This window comes from Gasterosteus aculeatus, chromosome 14 (assembly GCF_964276395.1).
Source record: "Gasterosteus aculeatus chromosome 14, fGasAcu3.hap1.1, whole genome shotgun sequence".
Classification (NCBI taxonomy): domain Eukaryota; kingdom Metazoa; phylum Chordata; class Actinopteri; order Perciformes; family Gasterosteidae; genus Gasterosteus; species Gasterosteus aculeatus.
In genome coordinates this window covers 9,727,387-9,753,335 of record NC_135702.1, presented here as the reverse complement: position 1 = coordinate 9,753,335, position 25,949 = coordinate 9,727,387, and the positions used below count along the sequence as shown (strand labels likewise).

The 25,949-nt window shown below is 43.3% G+C and overlaps 1 protein-coding gene across 1 annotated transcript in view; it reads left to right on the top strand.

Annotated features, from left to right (window-relative positions):
• The window catches only part of LOC120832061 (transmembrane protein 132C), a 106,179-nt gene that overhangs the window by 17,154 nt on the left and 63,076 nt on the right, over window positions 1–25,949 (top strand). The window contains exon 3 of the mRNA XM_040198084.2: window positions 17,285–18,209. Coding sequence (XP_040054018.2) covers window positions 17,285–18,209 — 925 coding nt within the window. The remainder of the gene's footprint in view (window positions 1–17,284; window positions 18,210–25,949) is intronic.

Here is a 25,949-nt window from a genome sequence, read left to right as displayed (position 1 = left end):
TTTTTTTTGGAACGCCATAATTATATTTCAATCATGCAAATGAGCTTGGTTTTGGTAGTTAGAGGGCTGTTGAAGTGTGTAATTGAAAATGCAAAAGATTGTCTCGCATCAAAATGTCGAGGAACGCGCGGGCTGGCTGCTAATCAGAATTGCCCACGTGTGCCGCGCACACTGAATCGCTGCCTTGATCTCTCTAGAATTGAATCGTTTTATCTTAATTAACTGTGCAGGATCCATCCAGGTTTGTGAGAGTGCCAATTCCTTTCACCAGACCTCTCTCTTTTTCCACTTTTCCATCTTTAATAAATAGTTCTCGAGCCGATTGTGGTATCGACTATCATGGGAAGCTGTCAGTTTACCGTAGCTGCAGGGACTGAATCGTATCTGCTGCCCGTGGAGCTGCAGTCATTTCGCCTGGTTGCTGAGCCACACCTCTTCTCTCTCTGTCATTGTTGAGCGTATTTTACGTACAACAATGGACAGACGCCAAGGTGAAGCAAACTCATAAAAAAAACCCCAGAGAAACACAAAGCACACGTTACCCAAATTACAGCAGAGGGAAATTCTTTACAACAAGACAGCATCGTTCGTTTTTCTTAATCCATTTCACCAGTACGCTCGCCTTCTCTTAATGTTCAGCAACAGCTCTCCAGTGATTCCTCCCCCCAAACAGGGGGCTTTTGGAGCAGCGGGAGTGTGTAGAATTTGTGTTTTCATTAGTACGTTCATATCCGTTTGCAAGCAAAAATCTCCCACTGTGAACTTCAGAACACTTTACAGCCGAATGCAGAACAAATACAACAAAAGGCAGTTTGTTATTTGTTAATTGTAAAAATTCCCTAAATATCTTTATTGATTGATAACCCGAAGACCCTGCAGATAATTTCTTCAACAGGGAGCAATTCAATTAAATCATGTTCCCCATCTGATCCAACCGCCCAACCCTGTCAGAACGCGCAATTTCACAGTTTTAATGGCTTGCAGCAATTACGCAGCCGTTGCTAATTGCTCATAATGGACACATTTAACATGAATAATCAGGAATACCCTTTTAAATGCTGTATTTTCCTTCCCCTTAATCGTTCAGAGGTCCTTTTGATAGAAAACTGGTCCGAAATATTCCACCTCAAGCTTCTAAAGAGGCCACTGCTGGTGGCCAAAGCGATTGAAATCTCTGAAATTTCTAAATGAAAAAAAGAAAAGCACGGCCTCCAGAGCGTTGGATGTTTTGAAATAACAGAGATAAGAGACTGCGGCCCCCGCAATCTCTGGCCGACTGTTACACAGCAGACGCCAAGTTCACGTCAGATGGTTTCAACAGTTAATCCACACCTGACTTGACCATCATGGCAACCTGGGCAGATGGTCCTGAGACGTAAACAAGCGAAGGACTGTTGGCCGCGGCGCTGCGGGCTGACGTGATGTTTTCAAGCATGTCTGATTCTATCTGGTCCACACAGTGTGAAGTGGTGCACGGCTCACAGTCGGAATCCTTAAAGGCAGCATCTGCAGATAATCAGTGTTCAGCCGCCGCGAAGGGATGAGGAGGAAAACGAAGCAAGGTTTTTAAAAAACAGCAAGTTTCACTCGAGCTCTGCCCGTTCTGCAATGTTGTGCAGAATGCAATTTAAGCAACATTAACATCCCACGTTCTTCATAAATGTAAAAATACTGTCACGTGACATTACTTGACATTCACTCAGCGGATGCTTTGGCCCAGAGTGTCTCGCGTTGTTTTAGCCACAGTCGAGGCAATTTGGGGTTTGAGTCTTTTTCAAGCACACATTGATATGGATCATTTTCAAAAATATTGCTTGTGATTGTAAAGGCAGAATACCGGTGATTCAGCATCCTTTAGTTTATTGAAGTCAAACCAGGTACAACCTCCATTACTGACAGTTTTCAGTAGTGAAGAACGTTTTTTGATTGAGTTCCTCTCTTCCATGCCACACGTCAACTGCAGGTCGCCTTCAATATCGATCTGTAGTAAATCTATTCGTATTCACTTTGAAGTCATTGCTTTTACAACCTGAACATTAAGTGTGTTTTTAACACTGATACAAACCATACAAATCCGATAAAACCATCTGCAAGATTTGTAGCTGCCGAGCACAAAACCGCAAACAAATCTTATCGACCAGGTGGTGAAGAAGTAGGACCTTTAGCAGCTGAACAGACAGTAATTTCGCCCAAGAATTCTCCAGGAGATTGTATGCCTTGAATCAATGCCTATCCATCAATTGTGCCTAAAACAAGCTTGTCAAAGGTAAATCATCAAAGTGAATGATATCCAAGACTTAAAAGTAGCTTCTAGACAGGCAACAGCGTGAGAACCCATGTACCAACTTTTCTTAACATCTTCAGATATGAAAAAAAGAGGCAAACAAACAAAAATAACAAAACAAAACAGTTTTATTCTTTTTTTGGCAAAGCTCCCCCCCCCGAGTGAAACCAAAAATGAAGGATGCAGCCTGCGTGCCTTTGATGCCTTTCCCGCACTTCAAGCGCGGCTAAATGAAAGACAAATGTGTCTAATTAGGCAGGCAGCAGGTGCAGGGAAATGGCTGCTTTTGGCGGCGGGAAGCTTCTCCTCTGGCGGGCTGTAAATATTGACTGTTGTAGATCGGGTGTAGTGAGCAAAACCCAGCTGACCGTGACAGTCGCCGTGCACTTCCTCTCAGCTTACCATGCAAAGTCAAGGTTGTGTGTGTGTGTGTGTGCAGGATTGTGTGTGTTTGTCTCCGCCTGTCTCTCCACGTCCCGTGCAACATGCAGCACGTGTACGTTTGGTGTGCGTTTCCACGTGTGTGTGTGTGTGTGACTGACAGGGTGTCGGGCTGTGATGTGAAGGGGTGACGCTGCAAAGTCTTGGTGAAGTAGTGTCTGGCGGGAGGGGGGGGGGGGGGGGGGCCCGGGGGAGGGGGGCCCTGTTTCTCCAGGGCTTCGCTGTGTGCCGAGTTAAAAGAGGGAAGACGAAGGGAAGAAGATGAAGAATCTGAAGGAGGTGGAAAAGATGGATGAGGCGAGGTTCAAAAAAGACAGATGCATTTAATTCATTGGAAGGGAGTAAAGGAAGACAGCTCCTTGGGAGGATAAATTAAGAAAAAGTTACTTTGATGAAGAATTCCCCACATTTACTCCGCATGAAATCCCAGAATGAACTTCATTTCAGGATGAGTAAAAATGACTGCTTTCAATGAAGCGCAATGAAACGGGTTTAATTATGTGTCAGCTGTAAAGCCAACAGGGTGAAAAGATTTATACATTTGTTTGAAAGAACAAGGCTGCTCACTGTCATGACAGGCTTTAAATGCCATAAGCATATCTGTCTGCCATGATTCATACATTTTAAGACAAAATATCCGTGATGGTGTTGCCCGTGTATTATTTATGAGTCAAAAGTTCCTCGTATATTAGCTCTGTCAGTGCATTGGGCCAACTGAAAGGCAGATGAAATGTGTGTGTGTGTGTGTGACTCATATACTGTCATTGGCTTTTAGCTGCTGGTCTACTGCCATAATCAATTACAATGAAGTCTTGAATGGGCATAATCTGATCACCGGTTATATATTCATTAAGCCTCTGCTGGTGATGAGGAAGTTGAGGCTCTCGCTGTCGCACTTTGCCTTTAAATATTTATCTATTACAGTATTTATATCTTACAGCGTGAGACCAACGAGGACTCAAATATTACATGTTCTATACAACAATTACTTCAGACGTGCTCCCTAGTGCTCAAAAAGATGTGTTTATTCATTATTAGTTAATTGACTAAATCAATGGACAATTTAGATAATCGATCAATTTAAATTATAGTGATACAAAATAGAACAGAATAGAAAGCCACTGGTAACTGTTTGGAGAAATAATATAACAGAAGATAAATGAATGCAATGCTTTCAATGCAAGTGAAAGGGGAACTTTTGATTTCATATATTAACATCTGTGTTTATGCCTGAGGGTGTATGTAAAAAGCATGTTTGATGGTTGATTACGTCATGCTCCCCACAACCAGGAGAACGTATTTCCCCTCTACTGCTGTTAGTTCATTTAAACTAAAATCCTGCTAAGATCTTACACGTTTTAACTTTACCAGATTTTACCAGACAAAAGGGGCTAAACTGCCTCAAGTGATGTCACTTGAGTCGGCGTCAGCAGAAAGTGAAACCCCGGAGATGTCCGCTATTGATTTTCATCTCACCAGTTAGATCAAGAGAGAAAGAGAGACACTATAACCGCTGTGACTGTGTGTTTGTGTGAGTGTCCTTCCAAAAAGACCACCTTTAAGGCTGCGGAGTATTCTTTTTCATATCAGAGCCACTGAACAGTGTGTACTGTCAGCTCGACAGCAGCGTGTACTCGTAGAAACAGGCAGTCCCCTCCATGCTCCACTGATCTCTACAGGCGGCTGAGCAAGGATCTGGAACACCAACACACACACACACACACACACACACACACACACGTTGTAGCGTTCATTCTTATTACGTTCCGAGATATTCATCTACACCCACAGTTATACAAAAGCTAAAAATATGGGACATTAGCGCATATGGGACATGCGCTAACATATGGATCCCCACATGCAGCCACACACACACACACACACACACACACACACACGTACCTGAGCTGAGCCCTCTTACAGAAAACAGTGCGGCGCGTTTGTGTGGGTGAGGAACGAGAACATGGTGATGCGGAGCTGAGAATGTCCTGGAGAGATTGCCCAGCAATGTATACCGGCCTCATGGGAATTTGGAAACAGAGCGGCGGAGCGTAAAATACAGTGATGGATGGAACGCGATGTACGCAGTTTAAAGCCCTTCAAGCAGAGTCAAAGTATCTGTGTAAAGACATCTTGCATTGTTTTAGCTCTGCTATTCATCTGCCTGACGACAATTTAATTACATGAATATCGTTAACTGATAATTGTCAATTAGTTTATTGACAGAAAATATAACCTTTCAGATATTTGTATCATGGATTATTAATTCCAGTCATTTACCAAAAAAGTGCCAAACAACAGTTTGGTTTCGGAGACAGTCGTCCTCCAATCAAGAGGATCAGCGGGTCGATCCCAGGCCCGGTTAATGCAAGACACTGAACCCCAACGTTGCCCCCGTAGCTGTGACTACAGTGTGTGCGTGTTAGTTGCTGATGGGCAAGTGGCCCTGTGTGTGGTAGCTGCTGCCATCAGTGTATGAACGGATGAATGAAGACATGAGGCGTTAAAGCACTTTGAGTGTTCGGAGGACTGAGAAAAACGGCAAACAAGTACAGTCCACTTGTCATTTAATAGACTTAATAGATCGGGACAATGCAGTGAATGATAAATAAACCAAATAGAGGGAAATAAATGAATGAAATTAATTGAAAGTTAAAGTAGCACTATTCCACAAATTGATCCACATTATAAACTAATCCTTCAGAATAATTACAGCTGAGTTTTCATTGCGGTTCTTAGTGGTTAAATCTATTGTATTTCATTACGTCTCATTAAGAGATACATCAGCTGGCGTGACTTTTTATTTGCCTGAATCTGTCGCTGAATTTAAGTTCGACTCATGGACTATTTTTTGTATCCGTACTTCTAGCGGTTAAAATTGCATGACTGCTGTCTCTGCGTGACAAAGAGCAACTGTGCTTTTATCTTTGATGGCTCTTGCTGCTGAAGTGAGAATATAAAAACAACCAGAGCTCGCTGGTAGCCAGGGGAGCGCTGCCAAGCTGCCAAGAGTCGGCAGGCACGATGCCCAAAATGGCGCTCACCAACCTCCCAGCTGGGTTGTTAAAACACAACTGGCCGTTGAATGTGATCCATAAATGAAGACATCGCTCGTAAATCGCCTGCAGGTACTGGTGAAAAAAAAAATGGAACCTGCTTTCCCTCCCTTTCCTCCCCCCCCCTCGGTGTTGCCTGGATGGCCGTCCGCTCCGGTTTATATTTCGTCCTGGGAGCCGTGATCAGAGTCGGGGAGAGTCTTTGTTTTTGCAGGGCCCGTGTGAGTACAATGGATTTGTTCGGGGCACACATTCTTGTCAGATCGATGCAGACTAACATAAACAAGCGAGCTCTCCTGTGCTGGTATTTAGGAAAGGTCATTAACTTTGAATGCGGAATCATTTTGACTTCCCAGTTTGGTCAGAGATGTTAATAGGTGGCTTAGATATCGATCTGCTCTCATCAACTGAGTGCTATTCTCTGAAAGGCTTCTCTGCTTTCTGGACACCCTGACATGTGATATGAATACAAATGCGCATAAGCACAAATGCTTCACGGCAACAGAGACATTGAAGGGATCTCTTGGTGATCCACTTGCCATTATAGCGGCGTGTGACTCTTCTCACTGAGCCATTTGCATTTGTACTCACTGCAATGCAGTCAGCATTCTTAACAAAAGGCTAAGCTCTCTTTCCCCTCTGGATACCGGCTTGATTTATTAGGAAAATACTTTCCGTGTTATATTTGTGACTGATGGAACTGCCAGATTTGTTGTAATATGTCATGAAGGTGTGTACGCATAGTGAGGGAGGCGGAGACTAACTAGAAATGAGGTTTAGTTTATGACAGCAGATCCAACAACAAGTGAAATAATAGCAGAAACCAAACCTTATATTAGATATGTTACCCGCTATCCAAATTAGGCTGCAGGTTCATGATGACAAGCTCACTGCAAAACATATGGTTTTTAAATGAAAATATATATCAAAATCCATCAAGAGATGGAGTACTTTAAATTTATTATGATAGAAAAAGACAAAGATGCTATGAATAACATGTTATGTTAGTGGGTACAGCGGCGCCTTTGTGTTCATTTACCTAAATGATAAATTAAAACAAATTTGCTTATTTTAGTTTTAGTACATCTTACACCTACTTTTTTATAACAATTCTGAATCCAACACACATACTGAACTTGCAGATTCAAAGAACCTCTATAAAAACTATACCCTCAATTAAAAGAAAAAAGCTCCGGTTGATACGTTTATATTTCAAGTACAAAAACATAACGGGCCGACGTGTAATATCTGCTGCAAAAACCTGTCTGTAAAAGATCTGCTGTTTGTATAATATCCTGCGTCGTGTGAATGTGTCTGTTACAATTAGATCAATTTGGCTTTGAAATCATTTAACAATGCAATTTTCTCATCTTTTGTTGAGAACCTCTCACCAGAAAAGCGAATGGTGCTAAAGGTCACTCTGCTGATCTAATGCATCGTGATAAGACGTCTTTAAGAAATCTACTTGGCAGCGAGCTCCCCGCTGTCTGCGGGGATTTCTTTTTTGACACAGCAAGGAAATTGAGTTTTAAGTGCTAGGGATTTAAACTACCTTTGTCATTTCTTTGATTCAAGTATGATTTAAGAGGAGTTTCAAGACTTAACCATCAGGGAACCTGTTTTGGACGCACAGATTAAGATCATAATCCACACTACTGCTAAACTACAGGCTCCGTGTTCTTTCGCTACACGGTAATTTACCTTTGTCTGCATTGCTGTGTCATCAGACTTCTCGTTGTTAAACTCAACTCAAGAGGGTCCCTCTTCCCAAAGATCCTCCAACCCTCTACGGCCTTTTATTTCCCCGCTGTGTGATTTGCACAGCCTGTTATCACAGAGGGCGAGAGTAGAGATTTTTCCTTTTGCTCGCGTAAAATAGGGACAAAGAGCAAAAAAAAAAAGAAATGAGGATGAAATAACAGATTGACAATCTCCTGGGGGTGTATTTAGATTAGATTTACTCCACTTGTCTATGATGGGTAACCTTTATTATTTACCTACTGTGAGTCGTGGACCAAAGAGAAACAACTTTCCACTGTGACATTTTATCTTGCGATGCATCTTATTCTGTGACCGGCTGTAAAAACCCGAGGCAATTCGCCGTGATTATCCAACTAAACCTTCCAGCGCTTCTGTTAGTCACAAAATCCGGCAAGAGAAGGATGATTTTGACAAATAAAACTAGGTGTGAGAATTGACAGACAGCCCTTCCTGGGCGTCTTTTATTTCCATTTCCCGCTTATTCCCTCAACCACTAAGCCGGCTCAAAGACAAAAAAACTTCTCCGTGGCACTTATGGCGGAGGATGCGGATAAAGAAATGCACGCCGTGAGCGCTGCGAGCTGCAGGGAGAGACCTCCGAGTTCATCGCATTCCAAAACTTCTGAGCGGCGGCGGCGGCTGTCTGTTCTCTCCCTCCCTCTGCTCCCGCTGCAGCGCGCCGTGGACTTCCTTCCGGGGGCCACGGAGACCAGACTCCTCTCTTCCGCGCTGTTTACCGCCTCGCTGCTGTCAGAGGAGAGCAAAGTGCCACAGATCTACCGGCCCAGACGCAGGCGTTTTGAGCCAGACTTGCAGGCACCTCCGTTAGAACTTTCGAGGCTTAACATTTGAGCCAGCGGGGCCGCATCAAACATCTGATTTTCCCCATTAATGGAGTTTGCCCGAGGCTGCACGGCGGTAGTCGCTCAGGGATTCCTGACGCTCGCTTACACACACTTGGACACGCATGAATAACAGCACAGAAACATTTAAAGCACGAACGCACATCGGGCCAAATATTCAAAGCGCACGTGTCTCCACGTCTCCTCTCTCCCGGAGCTCCTCTGCGTCGTATCTGCTCTGATCATTGGGTTTGCGCTCCATCCATCTTCAACAACTTAAACCTAAAAGGTAACAGATCCACATCCCGGAGCCTTAAAAATTAAGAAGCGATGTTGTGCAATTACTGCCGCCCCCCCCAGACCGCATCGCTGCATCCTAGAATACTTTACCATAAATGTGTGGAATATTATTCTTTTACATCACCGCTCTCCAGTACATTGCCGTGTACAGCCGGGGATTATTTATTCGCCAACCTCTCACGACCAGTTGAACACTGTCATTCCTCAAGGAAATTTAGAGTCAAGAGCGTGTCTCTGACTGAAGAAGTAGTCACTTACCTTGACGGCCCTTTTCTTGCAACCTGTTATTACGGAGGGCCCGGCGGAGTTGTCCTTCTGTCGGTGTGATACGCAAATATAGAAGAAATGCAATAATGTGCTGTCATTCGCTTCTATCCTACCCGTCTACAGGATGAAACCAATTTGGGTTTCCAGGTCTTTTTGGAAGAGACAGCTGTCGGGCGTCCATCATCTTTCACTCTTACAAATAGAGCACCTGCGTTTTCCTATCAAAGTAGCATCTTCTAGCGAGGAATATTGATCAGGCACAACTCACTCACAACTTTTATAATCATACTCAACCCTTTATTTGATCGCCAGCCTGGTACGTCTTCTGTCACAGTTTGGGAAATCATTTATCCACAACACATCAATGGCCGATACTCTCCCCTCCAAGGATGTATCAGTTTGGGGTTTCCAGATGCTTGTGGAAGAATTCTTTCATTAATTTAACACTTGTGAATTGTGGTAAAGTATTGGTTGTAATCATCCTGGGTATTCTTCTGAATATTTAGCCCAATGCCCAAATTGAAACCTCGGCAACTAATAAAGCACATTAAGTAATCAAATAAATTAGTTTTACGAATAAAAAATATGAAAATGAGAGACTTTGAAACTTTACAATTACTTCTCCATTCGTGCATTTTCACTTAAAAACAGTAAGTGATTACACTGAATTTGTGCTCATCCCCTTTTTCTGATCATAATTAATATGGTGCTTTGCATTATTCCACTTCTTGGAGCAGCTGCGGTCCCTGATGTCCAAGGCCCATTGACTCTCTCACAATGTAACCTTGCTGGAAATGCCAGAACATTACTCACCCTGCTCCTTTTTCCCCCGACTCACTGCATTGTTCTTACCCACTTAACAGCATCTGATTTCATATATTTGCTCAACGAAAAAACATCCCCCGGTGTGCAACAGTCTCCCTCCGCCCACGTCGCTGCATCATCTGTCACCGTTGCTACTTTTGTTTGACTGACTTGCAGAGCGCGGGTTCTTTCGCCGAGGGAGAGCCTGTCACATTCAGTCGCTCACAGGGCAATCTGTGTGCCCTAAAGGACGGGAGCGGAGCCCCCGAGTTTAAGCTGAAGCCTTCGATTACCCCTGCGGGTGCCCTCATATGAGAAGGCTAACTGCGGCTCTGCTGCGCTCAGCACATTTGGTCTCATTCCTTTAAGAGCTCTAGTCTCCTGGTCCATCTCCTCCACACGACCCCTGAATCCTCAGTGACTTCCTGCCTCGCCGTTGCCTCCTCCCTCCCTGACACTACACGGCGCACAACACCGGGGCCCATTTGGCAACGGGCAGAATTGAAGTGTCATAAAATCGCATTCATGTCCCTAATGTGTCTTAAAGGCAGAAAGCTTGGAGGTTGTTTACCCTCTCTGCACAACTGGCGTGTGTGTGCTGTTCATTGCTTTTGCTCCGTAACCCCACCAGGGAGATGTGACGCCTCACCGAGCGGGCGGGTGAAATGTTCTTTGTGCAGACAAAGGAAATGTTTGCAAGCCGCAGGAAGTTTTCCCCAGCTAGGCATAACTAACGCCCAAACGGGAGGTTTATCTTTTTCATTTCCAGTTGTGTTTCTTTAAGATTCTTGAAATGTTGAAATACATTACTTCCAAGCGAGCAGAGGTGGAGGAGGGATTTTAAATGTCATTCTTTGCAGCAGTTGCCGTTCGGATATAATTGAGGCGGCTGGTGGTGTATCACATTGGCTGTTTAAGAAGTGACGGTTTACAGTTCATTTTCAGCATTGTTTGGACCATGTCATTTGTAATTACACTCTGCTTCAGCAGAGAGCAGGAGTAGGATTTTGAGTTTTTGTGATTTCCTCTTTAATTTCAAAGTAAATGTGCAGTTTTCCAATCGGCCGTCCATGACTGCAGAAACTAGCATAGATCCATTACGGCTAGAAAACCTAATCAAATAATAACAAATGCCGTCTTCTTGAATTATTTTAGTTCTCTCCTAAATGCTTCATTTTACTAAATAGTTTGGTTTTTTTATGAAGAGAAATGTTGATTTAATCAACAATATTCCCATTAAAATGGTTTCAAAATAAGAGCATTCATTTGTCGTTTATCCTTTATACCGAACAAACACACAGTCTAGGATATGTTAAAAAAAACATTTCTAATAAACATATCAATAATCCAGCCTTTGTCTATTGTCAAGCGATGTGCACTTCCTGCCATTACTTATTCGATCTTCACTTCCTATGTGTAAGAGAGAAACGTCTTTAACTCTCCTCAGGCAGACCTGAAGGAATGTGGCACGTGGCGTTGCTAAACTATATCTTTATTCACGTCATTGTGGGCTTTGTGATCGGAGGAAAAAGAAAGACGACAAACGGCGCAGTGTAAATTACTTTTGTGCACAATTTATCGACAGGGATGACCTAAAAGCCGTTCTTGCAAGCAAAGAAGCTGGGCAATTTGTCAGAGATGAAAACAACTCAAGTTTTGAAGGAACCCAACGCTTAGGACGTGTGGCTGTTATCTGAAAGGTATGAAGAAACTGCCCCATCCATCTTAGTTGGGTGACAATACTTCATTTCCCTCATTTCTCTGAAAGGGGAAAATATGATTCTACCAATCGATTGCTGCATAAATGTGTTGCCTAGTGATGAAAGATGAGGTGTGCTTTGCTTTCATGTGATCAGATTAACCCCCTGCTGGGAGAGGGCTCTCTGCTCTGCCCTGGTTCTCCTGCAGTGTCAGGGTGCATGTGATGGGCACTTAGAAGGATTAGTGTTGCTGTGTGCTTTGTTTGTGTTGAGCTATCACCCAGGACATTTCACTAACCAGGGGATTATATTGTCAACCACTGAAGGCGGTTTTGTAGTCTAGTAGCCTGCACTGAATGTAAGAGGCTCCAGAGTGTGCTTTTAAGATTGTAAATAGGTGAGCCTAATGAATATTATGCGTAATGTTCATTCTTCTACTCTGGTTTCATATAAATTCCTTACAGAAAGGGTGTAAATGAATGACTTGCTCTGGCTTTTGCGTGGGAGAGTATTGTTATTACTAAAATGTTTGATTCAATTTATTAAAACCTGTTTCTCGGTCACCGCAGCGATTGAGCATTGTTTTGTGCTAAAGCCGTGTCTCAAGGGTCCTGTATTTGACCCTGATGTGCAAAGAGCAGCATGATACAAAATGTTGCTTTGCAGCTGTGTCCTGAGAAGGGAGGACGGTCAACTCAAGCTCATAGACGCTTCAAAACAAAGGACTCCTGTTCATGGCCTTGGTTCATATCTTATTCGGTACGAAAGTTCCAGATCCACGTTTTTACTTTATGTCAATTAATTATGATTTGCACCGGCCACTGTGTGCTACCCTCAGCTTCACCTGGGTTCTTATCTCAACCTGCTTTGCAGCTTCCCGTAGCTGGCACGGAGAATGTTCTTCACATGTGTATAAAAACTGTATAAACTGTATAAAAAAAGCGTTTTTACTGCTCGGAGACGTCATTACACCGAGCGCTGAGATACGTGCTGGTGTGTTGGACCTCCTGCTTGCAAGCAATAGTTAGAGCCAGATATCTGCGGAGAATTGCTCATGTAATCTTTTTCTCTTCTAAATCAATGTTAACTTTTTGATTTGATTTGATTTGAAGCATTTTATTTCTTGAACATGTAGACACCAAATAATAAAAAATTTAAAAATCAACATAGACGTAGACCACAAAATGAGAAAATACACCTTTTGTGACTTTAATTGATCAACGTGCTGCGATTCTTCTCATCAACCAACTCGGGGGGGATCGGAGATCCTGACAGTTCTCTGTAGCGTCGCTAATATTCGCGGTGCTCAGGCTCCTGTCCGCTTTGTGAGCACACCAGACGAGATCAGAAACTGTCTCTGATAAGGGTTTTAAACTTCTTGACTTTGCCGATGGCATTTCGTCCATCAGAGCAGCAGTTGACATTTATATCCGGTGCTCAAAGTGCCCCAAATACCCTTTACGTTGCATTGTTCTGTGGCGGAAAATAAAGGAGTTACGTCTCCAACTGACCGACAGTAAGTCCATCGATGGTGACTTCGGGGTCCCCTCAGTGGTCCCTCTCCAAAGCAGGATCCCAATCAGAGCAAATGTTTAACAAAAGAAAATGCCACGTAAAGATAACGTCTTAATGTTCTAGCTTGTGGACCTACGACAATTTGGGTTTTCACAAAGCTTTATAAATGTCAGTGTTAGACAAGAAAACAAGGTGCGCCTTCATCTCTACAAAACAGGAACGGTACTCTTTTATGCAAAAGTGGTGTTAAGGAAGAACAGATAAGAGCTTCAAACAGCTTGAAAATGGCATGTTATGGTTAGTTTAACATGACTCTTGACCCGATTCTCTGAGCTTCTCTTTTTATACTCAACAATACTGCAAACAGCTACTTAGGTGCATGTGCATTCTTTATTAAGTCCTGGAAAAGACGTTTAAACCTTCACTCAAGTTGGACAGCTCCCTTCAAAGATGCTGAGTGACTCATTTAGGAATAGAAGAATGAACCTTTCACAGTCATTATCACATTTTGAAATGATGAATGAAAGTTTAAACTCAGCTTAAATGAAAGAGAAATGAAAAATGGCAAGCGCACTCCGACTGCCAACAGGCCCATAAAACACAAACCCCAAATGATTGTGGATTGCGTGTGGCTATCGTTGGCCTGCACCTCAGGGCTTTGAGCTAAATGCTATATATTGTTTACCAATGTCGCCATCATTGAATAGCATGTTAGTATAAATAGTACATTTCTGGACTGTGGATTAATCTAATTTAGGAGATTATTGGGGCTGAAAAAATAAGGCCAATGTAAGAAAGGAAAATGTTGCAAGAGTGTGTGATGTATTTTGGAAGTCAGTGGAAAAAGTCAAAGTAAAAGTTTTGCTTCTCAGTAATAGTGGTTTTGGTCTTCCGACTTGAACTGAACAATTTAAATGCCAGACTTTTCCTCTTAGAATGTCACGGACCGAAAGAGAACTGTACAAATTTAATTAAACTAAGATTGAGATTTCCCTCGTCGGCCTCGTTGCTATTGACCACTCGTGGTTGTTGTTTTTTCCAGAGCAGTGAACTCTTACAGGTGTTCCTACAGCAGGCCGAGTGCAATGCCGTGTTCCCGACGGCTCCACAAGAAGAAACGGATTAATTTTAAACTAAACCTTCATACAATGAAAGACGCATTTGGTTCAACATTTCCTGCTGTGCTGAGATCTTTTGACTTTTTCTGAACACTTACAAGATGTCGATCCACAATTATCGCCCCACCGCCCGCTTCCCGGCTCCGCCCCCCGCTGCTCTTCGTTTTCCCACCACTTACCTCGGACACCTCTTCCCCTATAAACTTGATGGGAAGAAAATATGTTTGATGAATGTATTACTGAAGTCAGGCCAACTTAATATGTTTGATCGGGCACCAGTTGCAATATTCACATGTGCTGGGTAAGATGAGGCGAGGAGCAGGGAGGCAAAGATGAAGAGATGATATTTTCCTGGGTGAAGTTTTACTTCAGGGACGAGAACAGGTGATTATAAGAAGCGCTTTGAATCCAAGCCACACAAGGCCGTCTCGGGGAACGTGAATGCTTTAATACCATTTTGAGAGCCTATTTTAGAAGTCGGTTGCTGCATATTGTAGGGATTCCATGGAAAATACTTTAAATTCATTTTAATTTGGAGTCCCATGCTCTCGTCGGCCTCCCGGCTCACACTACATGAATATAACATCAATGCATCAAGTCCTGACCCGAGCATCTGTGTGATGATGAGGCCAGTCCGGTTCATGCGTTATATGCCTTCAGACTCCCTGAGCCGCTGGCATTGCACAGGAAATCCTCTGCAGCCAGGATTTACCACAGGGGTTAAGTTATCAGCACAAATCATCCCCTTTTTCATTTGCAGAAACAGTCCGGCAGACATGATTTACAAGTACAGTAGCTGAAGACGTGAAATCCAAGGGCGACTCGGGAGCCGCAAATCAACCCGGCTTTACCTCTCCATTCGAGGCGTCCTATTGGTGTCAAGGAAAGGGACATATTCTAAACCTGGAGTAGCAAATTACAACATTTATTCAGCTGCAATGACTGATATAGTAGTCATAGTATTGTAACGGCATCTGTAAGTGGAAACTAGGACAGTGTGCAACATCAACACCAGTTAAAAAGAGCGACAGGAAGACCGACTAAGCAACTGTTCCCCTCTTGACATTGCTCTCCATCTTGTCATTTTAGAATATAAACATGTTTTTCACGGTCACACCTATGTACCAGCAGCAGATATTCACCGTGAACGGCCTCAGGGGATGTCTTTACATCTGCCTCCATTCCTCCCCATCAGGGAAGCAGTGGAGCAGAGAAAGGTTTGGAACACAAAAACAAACAAAGACGGAACATAATGGCGAAGTTGATTTATATTGATGATTCATTTGTATTATTTCAAGCGCTTTGTTACCCACATCAGTGTCAGACTGTTCACTCTAACAGGGTTATGCACTATAGAAAGAAGCTCTGGAATTAGGTTCCACTGTTTGGCTGTTTTATATCATTTCTGCAGACAGCGCACTTCCCCTGCTGCGGATGTTTTTTGAAAAGTATTTTGTATTTATTTGAGAATCTAATGGACTCAGCTTAGGACCAGCTGCTTATGCCTGGACATAAGTCATAAGGGATCAAAAAGGATCAGATATTAACGCACCCGTCGATTTATCGGGCAACCGATTAGGCTGGTTTACAGTCAGACTCGTGATAAAAGGTAAATAAAGAAAAGCCATTCCTGTGCTGTCTTCACAAGTCCCTGCCGCGCCACGTCTGTAACAGGAAATCAATGGGCTCTCGTGAGCTACTCCATCAGTCCAGATATCTGGAACCTAATGGTTAAGGGAAACAGGGGGGAGGGGAAGATTTGCAGGATGGAGAGCAGCGTGGAAGCAGGTTTGAGGGCCATGTAGGGGATGTTGGAGGGCCAAACCAGTTGAATATAGGAATGTGCCGTGGCTGGGAGCAAAACCGGTAAGAGAGACGGAGCGAGACAACAAATCCATTTGCTTTGTTTAATACCGGTACCACTATGACACCTCGGTAACGTAACCAACACAAAACAATACCATTTCCCCCCAATATCTCAGCAGAGAGGTTGACAAGCTGTGAAACACGTCCCATCAGATGGGGAGTTGAAGTGGAGGCGTGCAGTTAAAGACGTGAGGCAGGGATGGTGAGCAAGGTGAAAGGTGCAGGTGCACATTGATGTTCTAAAAACAACAGGAAGTTAGAAATGGCAATTTGGACTTCTGATCGGCCTTCTAATAAGGGCTATAAATCGTACACATCTTATTGCTTTCACCGGAAAAAGTGTGCCAAATTTCTAAGTGGATCAATGTCAATTTAACAGTGTCTTAATGCAAACAGATTAGTGGAGAAGTGGTTTGTTTATTGGATTAGGAAATATTTGATGTTTTCCAGTAAATGCCTTAGTACTTTTTGCTTTAGTAACAGTTTGTAGTTGCAGGAAATGATGCATCATTTGCAAAGAGAAGATATCAACTAAACTGCAGTGTTGAAATGCAAATTGGAAGCAATGATACTTTCCAAGATCTTCCCCAGTCGCTCCACCATCCACCATCAGTTTTAATGTTTCACAGCAGGAATTAGCTACTACTTTTCCTCTCGTGCAATGCATTGAAGGATTTAGGTGCATTTTAACAACGGTCAATGTTTGTTACTTTTCCATTGTGATGCACTGGAAAAACTGATTAGAAGAGTGCGGTACATGGAATTGGGTCTGACATGGCGGGTGAGGCAAAGTTATTGCAGTATTGAGGCATAAAAGTTGATTGGAACGAAGAACGAGTGATGAAGAAGGAAGAAAACAGGAGTCGCAAGATGGAAAAATTGCGGGAGAGAGGAATGCAGATTGTCACTTTGAAAAGGATCGAAAGCTGGAGGAAACACGGACAAGACTGATAAGGCAGTGACTCAGAAAGACGCAAGTGTTTTGACTTGGGCCTAACATACTATTTTATATAAGCGCAGCGGATATCATATGGAAATGTCTCCGACAAACCATTTAACATTCACTGCAGGAAGTGACTGTACGTACGATTGCCTCAGGTTCCAGGCAATGCATGCAAATGTTATGTTAAATGTGGTCGTGAGTTATTTCCTCCAATTTCTTCTCATTCTGCGCTTTGATTTCACGCCTGGCTCGGGTTTGTTGATAGGGTTTAGACAATGAATCTTCATCATGCAGCAATAAGTACCATGATGCATGACCAGAAGTGGATTACCTCAGGTGTTTTCCCCTCAGTTGTTGAAACTGAATTATTTTGTCTTTTTGTTCCAGTGGTTGATAGCAAGGTGATCTTGGAGGGCCTGCAGAGGTATGGACCCGCACCAATCTATCTGCCCGTCAGCTACCGGATCCTCAACGCAGAGTCGGCGTTCTTCCTACAGGAGGCCAACCAGGACTTAATGAGGAACTCCAGCCTGCAGGCTCGCACCGAGTCCTTCTTCATCCACCAGGCCCGCCAGATGCCTTTCATCAATGCCAGTTACGGGCCGTTGTCTGTCCAGCAGCCCGTCCCCCTGGAGCTGCTGCAGACCGCGCCAGGCCCGTTCAACACCCCCCCTTTCACCACATCATCAGCACCGACCTCGCCCTCATCGTCACCCCTCTTCACCTTCAACTGGAAGGTCCACACCTACATTATCAGTGAGCGGATTCACCCCAGCTGGCCGAAGGTTCAGGTGTTGTTCTACATCGCCGGGAGGGACTGGGATGATTACAGCGCCATCCACAAGCTGCCCTGCGTCCGGATGTTCGCCTTCCACGAGACCCAAGAGGTGCGCGGGACGTGCAGGCTCAAAGGCGAGCTGGGGATATGCGTTGCCGAGCTGGAGCCCCTGGCCAGCTGGTTCAGCCTGCCCACCGTCAGACCGGGAAGGCAGAGGGTCTCTGAGCAGGCCCAGGGCTCCCCCGTGGAGCTCTACTACATGGTCCAAACCACGGACAGCGGAGACTGCAGCGCCGAGGACTCGAGAAAGGCGAGCGCCGCGCACTCGGACCAGCAGAGGCCGGTGGGCTACTTCGCAGGGCACACGCCTATGCAGCGCATCGGGAGCGTCCGGCTGTTTCAGCCGCTGTCGGAGCTGAAGCTGGACAACAACTTTGTGGTGATGGCGCCCTCCAAACCCATCCGGCAGAGAGAGACCGTCTCCGCTTTTCTGGCTCTCTCCACGCTTTCCACAGTGCCGATATTCACCCTCAGGTGAGTCAGCCTCCTCCTGGGAGAAGTTCACTGTGCCGCGCTGCTGAATATCTCTCACTGATTCATTTTAACAGACATCATTGAGCACAAAGACAACAGTCCACAGACGCTAAATTCAAAAATACATGTTTAAATTGACATATCTGTATGTGTAAAGGAGGACATTGTCTCCCTGAGTAATACACTGAGATGAATTAGTAGGCAACGCAGTTACAGTACTACCGTGTATTTACTACACTACATTGTTGTTGTTGTTGTTGTTTGGAAGAATTACTTTTACAGCTTGTTTAATCAAAATAATCCGCGGTTGGCAAAATCAGGAATTAATCTCTGGCATTAGAGATTTTAAAATGTGTGAGCGATAATCCTTTGATTTGCCACACCAGACTCCAGTTCACGGACAACGTTGCCATGACACCGCTAGTCAACTGCCCGGGATCACTCACGTCATTAGTCCTGTTTATTTAGGTCATTTGTCAAGTCATTACAACAACATGATATCGCAAATGAAAGACACAATATCACAGACGGAAAGAAGCGATAAAAAGACAGCGGTGAGCAATACTTGCCTTGATCGATTCCCTCGCACACAGACAGACAACATTCAGATATTTCCTTCCCTTTGCAGAATAAACGTGCATTTCAGTCGGCAGGCGTTTTCTATGAGAAAGAAGGAGGTCGCCACATGAAAGTTAAAGCACAAGCTGTTTGACATTGTTCAATTTAAGTAAAAAGCTCAAAAGCCAAAAACAGTTTGAGGAGAGTTCATTGATTTTAACTATTTTATTCTTTTTAGAGTCAAGGTCTCGGTAATAACTTTAGAATAAATCTTTTTACTTGTATTTTTTCTACTACCTAGCGTTCACAAAATGATAATCTTTATCTAAATACAACCCTGAATATCACGTGTATCCAGGCTTCCATTTAGAAGAGATTTACCGACTGCTACAGATTATATATATATTTAAATGGCAATGGCTAAAATGAGAGATGGGTTTTTTCTTTTTACCTTTCTGTCCTTTCTGAGAAACATTACGTGTACATTATGGTGCTTAAGGCCTTCCCAGCTTCATCTTAGACAGCCTGGAGGGGACTGTTTAGACTGGATAACATCTTAATTATACCCCTGCTGCTTCATGAAGATTGTTTTCATGTACTCACCTTCAAAATTGCCTGTCTGAGGAAAAATTTGTATCGGAGTTGTTTTCCACACAACAACAAGGTAGTCATTGATTCATTGAGCTTTGTCTCACACAAATTACCATTCAAAGTGACTGGTTGTTGTGGAATGCAAATGAGGGTGTAAGGAATATGCATTCCACCAGCTACTTTGACGCCAAAGATCTAAATCACGGCAGATGAAGCAGTTAGCAGCCTCAAAGTGGAGCTGTGACAGAGAGCCCTGGCAATTTGTCAACCCTGGGTGAGCAGGAAATCTGCCAAAAAGCCTCATTGCTTTTCCTCTTGCGCAAGCGATGATGAACTCCCATGAAGTATTAGCGCTCGCAGTGTGTGTTTGTCACGGTCGTCAGCATGTGTGTAAATGGGAACTTTTAAGGGGGTATTTTTCTCTCTGTGGTATTTTGCGCCAGTGTTTGCACCTTGATCGTTGGGAAGTTTGTCTTTTTTATGTTTCCCGTTGGGATGAGACTTCGAATTCAACCGAAATTACCTCATTAGCGACGGAAAGATTAAACCTCAAAGTGATGGAAAATCACAAGCTACTTTACAGCACTTGACTGCCAGCTTGCCGGAGAGTATTTGAACACCCGGCTGCTGATGATTAATCTCGCCTCCACTCTGCTGCGCCTTGCTTTTATGCTACAGGGTTAAAACTGTGGTGCTCTTGGATTTCCTGATAATAGAAAAAAGGAAGGAAAAAAAAGGTTACTTAATGATACCCCTTGAAGCACTTAATATTCCCGTGAAGGCGGTGTGAATTCACATTGTGATCACAGGGGAGTGGGCGGGGGGGTGTGAATGTGTGAATCTTTGTTCAAGACAGACGTCCATCCAGACGTGTGTGTCTGTATGTGTTTGCGTACTGCCAGTTCACTTTGATTTACTGGTGTGGGTGTGTGTTTGTGGACAGTTTACATTACAAGTAGGTCTTGTGAGTTTTCTCCTTGTGGCAAAGACATCGTTGACTATTAATGTTCTCCAGAGTTACTCTTTTCTCCCCCCACATCCATCTCCTCCAACATAGTCCAACTCGGGACAAAACAATACAGAGAATCCTTGTGTGTGCCTCTGTGAGCTTTTTTAATACAAACTCAACGTTTACACACCTGCAAAGTTCCATGACCGTTTTTCTAGAGAACTGCAAAATCTGTCTACGGAACGACCAATATAGAAACTGAAATTGGACTCAAAAGTTCCTGCTAGACAGGGTGTCTACTAGAACACTAGTAGTCCGGTAGACATACCAGTCAGATATCGGTGGAGCTAAACAAGTTGTTTGGATAAAGTGAAGCAACTTGTCTGGTAGTTAGTAAAAGCACATGTTTTTACTCCAATGTTAGAGCATTAAAAAGAGGTTTCCTGTCAGCTACAACACCCCCTTGTTAAGGACTTTAACCTGTTGTCTAAACTCATGACAAATCCTAATCTTTTTTTTTGGACATCCAATTAAAAAAAATGATGGGAAAACACTTACATTAAAGCTCCATCCTGACAAATAACTGATCGTTAATTTGAATGTTAAGTATCCCTCTGGCAGGACAAAGAGAGAAGTCATTTAAACTTGGACTCCTGGCATTCTGCTTTTTAAAAGAGTTGATCATTGTCATGTGTCATGTGTTGCTGCTGTGATTTTCACAAGCTTCCATCAACTGTAAAGAAACAAAATAATCTCTCATGTATCATAAACCTTCCAGCAGCGTAGACGGATATGAAAATATCTCGCATCCCATCGCTTCCCACCACACCGACCTACTATTTGCATGTTACAATACCAAGTACAAATAATGTATGTTCTGTAGCTGATAAAACACGTCCTTTAGTTGTCACGCATTCACGTGCCCAGTCAGGGTCACAGCAAAATCTGCTCATTTGTTGGCTTTTTCTTCTAGTGTAATTGATTGCATTTGATCTAATGCTAACTAATAATTATTATTTCGCCTGTAATTGCAGGCTTTTAAGCCTAGCCGCTGGAAAAGCACACATTCATAAATATTCATGAATACGGTCACACGTGCGCACACAGACACAAACCTGCACACGTGCGGACCTGCCCCGAGGCCGCTGTGAAGTCACGGTGTGTTCGTCATGCTAAGCGCTCCCTGTGCAATCAGTAATTCCTGGCCTCATTAGCCACGGAGCGAGGGGTGCAACAGGTTGGAAAAGGGCTCTGCAGCTTCTCCTTATTCAACATGCAAATGCAAACACCATTTCCTCCTTAACAAATTAACAGGCTTTTCAAAAGATTAACTGCCCCAGCTGTATTGTAATTTTGACTAAACAATCCAACATATTCACAGATTTGCCCCCTGGGGGTAGTGCTGCTTATGAATGCAAATGAATGTCTAATATCTGAGAGTGCAAGGTATTAGTATAGGGTGCTTCATACGTTATCAGAGGTATGTAGGTTCAGGGGTATAAATACAGAAGGGCATTCAGCTGAGGCCGGTTAGGAGAAACTCAGACATTGTGCACAGTGCTTTTGTGTCAGTCGACACGAGTCCAATCCTTAACAGAGTTCAGGATCACAGGTCGTGGGCTTCGGCTGTTTGTTTCTTGCCATTCTTTGGTGAAATATCAGCAGGAGAAAAGGTTGGAATAAATATGTTCCCCTCAGTGTATTAGCCTTATCTCAACCTCACTCCTCTGTAAATTCGCTTTTTCTTAAAGGTCACGTAAGACAGGTATGTCTTTTCCATTTTAGTTCCTATCTGTACTTGTCCTTATATTTTAACTGGCACTCTGTCTTGGTCTCTCTTCCCTCCTTGCGTTGTTTCTGCATCTGTTTGTACTCTGTGACTTTCCTCATCTACTCAGTAATAAGCAATTAGTCACATAAGGCCTAAAGAGATCGGTCACTATTTAGATATTGCTCGCAATTGGATCCACCACAAAGCAATAATCAGTTGCCTGGAGCAAGTCATTTGACTCCTTGTGTTTTCTAACATAATGATCTACACTGATCGCTTTTCTCCACTTGAAACTGATGATTTTATTGTTCACTGGGACCCCAGAATTTATCACTATCCCACTTCCATGCTGCCTGTCTTCAATTATTTAGCTCTATCCCTCTGACTTTGGGAATGGCTACATGTGCCCAGGGGAATTTTGTGATCGCACAGGTTGAAAAAAGGGCTGCAAGAAAGCGGCTTACCATTCCGACTGAGACATGCCTCCAAGACTATTACGATCGACAGGGTGAGAGGTCGCTTTGGGTTTTCTCTCTGGCTGCTTTGAACTTGTGAAAGTCTTGCAGGCCCTTTATACGGTTCAGCAGAGGGAATGAAGGGAGCTGCAGCGGGGTACACCCGAGAGAGTTGTGCTCCATATCTGGGCCGGTGATTAGGATTACAGTAAGTAAGTATTGAAAATGTGTGATAGGTACTTTACTGAAGTGAAAACTGTCCCTCTTATGTGTTGAATGAATACCTGCTACTTACTGATATGAAATAACACAGATTCTTTTGGAAGGATTTGATAAAAGAAATGTAAACCATAGACTGTCTATAAGAAGAGCATGTAGTTACACTGACTTGCCCCAGTAGCTGGTGTAGTTTGGTTTTGAAGTTCAAGCAGGAAAACTAAATGCTTCAAGGCATTCCTTGCTTTGTCCTCTATTTCCACTAGAAATGGAACCATCATTTACTAAATTCACAGCATATTGTATTAAGAAGACTTGAAAATAGATACTATAAACTATCAAGTGAGAAGAAGAAGACCCATAACACCTTTGCATTAGCTTCACTGAAGGATGTTGATGCACTAATTTAACTTATTTCACTAATTTTTCTCTGCTCTGTAGATGCGCATTGATGTAACCACATTTTTGGTATTGGCAAAAGTTGTTTAATAGGTAATACTACAGCTGTGCAGTTGAATTATTCTTGTGTGTCGCGTTTCTTTTTCTAGAGTTGTATGGTATTGATTTAAAGAACAACCACAGATGACATATGGTTGCTCCCAGGCGACGGCCATTAGCAGATGGGAAAAGCTCCCCACAGTAGAACTTGTATGTGTGAATGTATAATTGTTAGTTTGGCTTGTGTAAATGTGTAATTGGTATGGGCAAAGCCATGATTTTGACCTGTAAAAATGAACCTAATTTAACTTGAACCCCATTACATCCACCATGTTCTGAATGCACTGTGCAGCTTACACCATCGCACATCAAAGTTAGGATCTAAAAACCGCGACCGATAAGATTTGAGTGGAGGTTGAGAACGTTGTTCCCAATTTTGTCGAAGCCAAAAATGAAAAGCGCTCCTTGCGATAAAGCAGAAATCCACTGGGACTCCAACGAGAGGAGATTGTCGTGGGGGATTTTTTCATTTTGTGTTTTTTTTTTTTTTTTTGCAACAGCTGAGGCAAATCCAACTTATCCAACTGTTGTTGACATCTCCAGGCTACCCTTTGACTCCAACTTCTGCATCACTGTGAACTCCAACTCCTGCAATCTGAGTTGAAGATGATACATGTAGGGCCGCGGGGCTTGATAAACAGGCTGGGATTAGGTAGTGGAGCAAGTTGTCACTGGCAGAATAAGCTCTGCTGGCTAACTGTGTGTGATGGTCGCTCTCTCTCTCTCTCTCTCTCCCCCTCACAGTCACAAGCTCGGCCTTCTAATCACTTGTTTATCCTGCATGTTTCTCATGAGGATTTTCTTTGATTAGTTGGAGCCCACAGACTTGACAGCTATAACGCAAACTCGAAGGCATGCAAATTTTAATGTGGACTTGAGGCAAAGAAATAGCGGTGCGGTTGTCATGTATTAGGAAACCGGTTAAGGAACTGCCACCGTGAGGAATTAAATGTTGTTTTACTTACCACAGCTAAATACTGAAAACTTCCACCACCCTCAGAATGGTTAGATATGCACAACAATACAAGATAAATAACAATAAATAAAGGTTTAGAGAACCAGAGTAAACTGAACCGCATTTCCACGGAGAAAAGACTTTAGTGCCGTTCTTTCGATGAGAATGCTTCTGCCAAACCAACACTTTCCTCTTCGGGAGCCGCCAAACAGTTGCCGCTCAAAAGAGGGGAACTTTTTGATGACTTTGGTCAAAGGGCAGGCGGCGTGCATCAAAGACTGGAGCAATTTTACTAGAATCAATGCGCCGCTTTAGCTGAAAAAGTTAACGGGGGTCTCTAAATTTGCGAGGATCGGTCTGTGCAGATGGCCTCGTGTTATCTGCGCCAGCCGACTGATTCCGAGCCTGTTTTTTTTGTGTGATTTTTCTGCTTTCTCAAGAGCAATGCCTTTGGCCAAAGCGGTTTGTCTGAATAAACTTCGGACAACACTTCGGCGGCCGTCTTATTCCTGCTTCCATACATTTCAAAGCTCTTTTTGGGCTCTGCAAATGTTAGTTAATGTATTTGGAAATTCACATTCTGCAAACATATTTTTGCTATTGTATTCGTTTTTCTGACATTCACAGAAAAGGTGGCTTTTGCTTTATCGACACAACGTGAAATACAGACTTCGAGGCAGCAACAACAAAAGCAAACAGCAGTGACAAAGACCCACAGAGACTAACAGAGAAAAAAAGGAGTTGACAAGCGGACAAAGTCTGGGATCCTGGGGAAAATCATTAGGCTGATATATATATTGAGCGTGCAGCTTGGAGCAGTGCCTTTGGCTGAGCTGTAAGCTGTGTGTTGGTCAGTCGGGCAGTGGCTGGTTGGGAGGTCAGCCATTGATCTGCAGATATAAGCTGGTACTTTGGGCCCAAGCCTTCATCATCCTGTGGCACTATTGCCACTGTGGGCGGATAACCCCTTGATCTGCTCAGGGGTTTGCATGTGTGTGTGTGTGTGTGTGTGTGTGTCAATGTACACTGATTAGCAGAAAGATGCAAGTGACTGTGTGTCCTCATACGTCTACTGATGTGGTTCTGGTTGTGTGTTTGATGCCTGAGATCTATAAGCTAACTTTTTTATGCCCCCTGGACTGAAATATGAAAATCAGTGACGTTCAGGATTTTGCATCTATGGTTAGCTGGTTACTCCGTGTTTGTGTTTTTTGTTAGCTTAGAGAGAGTAGCAAAAAAGCATTAAATAACACCAACATAAAACTGTGGCAACATGAGAATAAACCTAGGAGGTCGAATAACATCAGAGATGCGAAATTAAGTTTACTATAACAGATCAGATCAGAGTTCCCTGACCTTTTTTGCCTCACGTCTCATGTTGGAATATATTTTGCGCTCTTGAAGGTGCGGGGGATGAACGCGACGGAATAGTTGGTCGACTGGGGGGTGGGGGGTTACATTAAATAAATATTTATAAGTCGAATGGAAAAAACATTTGGGGTTTTTCGGCGGACCGATATCAACTATCTTTCAATTGGATTTATTGAATAAAAATTAGCACCAGTCATCATTTTGTTCAATCCTCATTACCCTTAAAAACCTAAATTAAAATTCCTTCCACTAATATGAGAGACTAGATATTTAAGCTCCGGCTAAATTATCAACAGTTTATTGAAATCTCTTTTCACAGGCAAAAAGGTTAGACATCTTGGTTATGGTAAATGTCCTTTGGTGCAGTGTATAAACG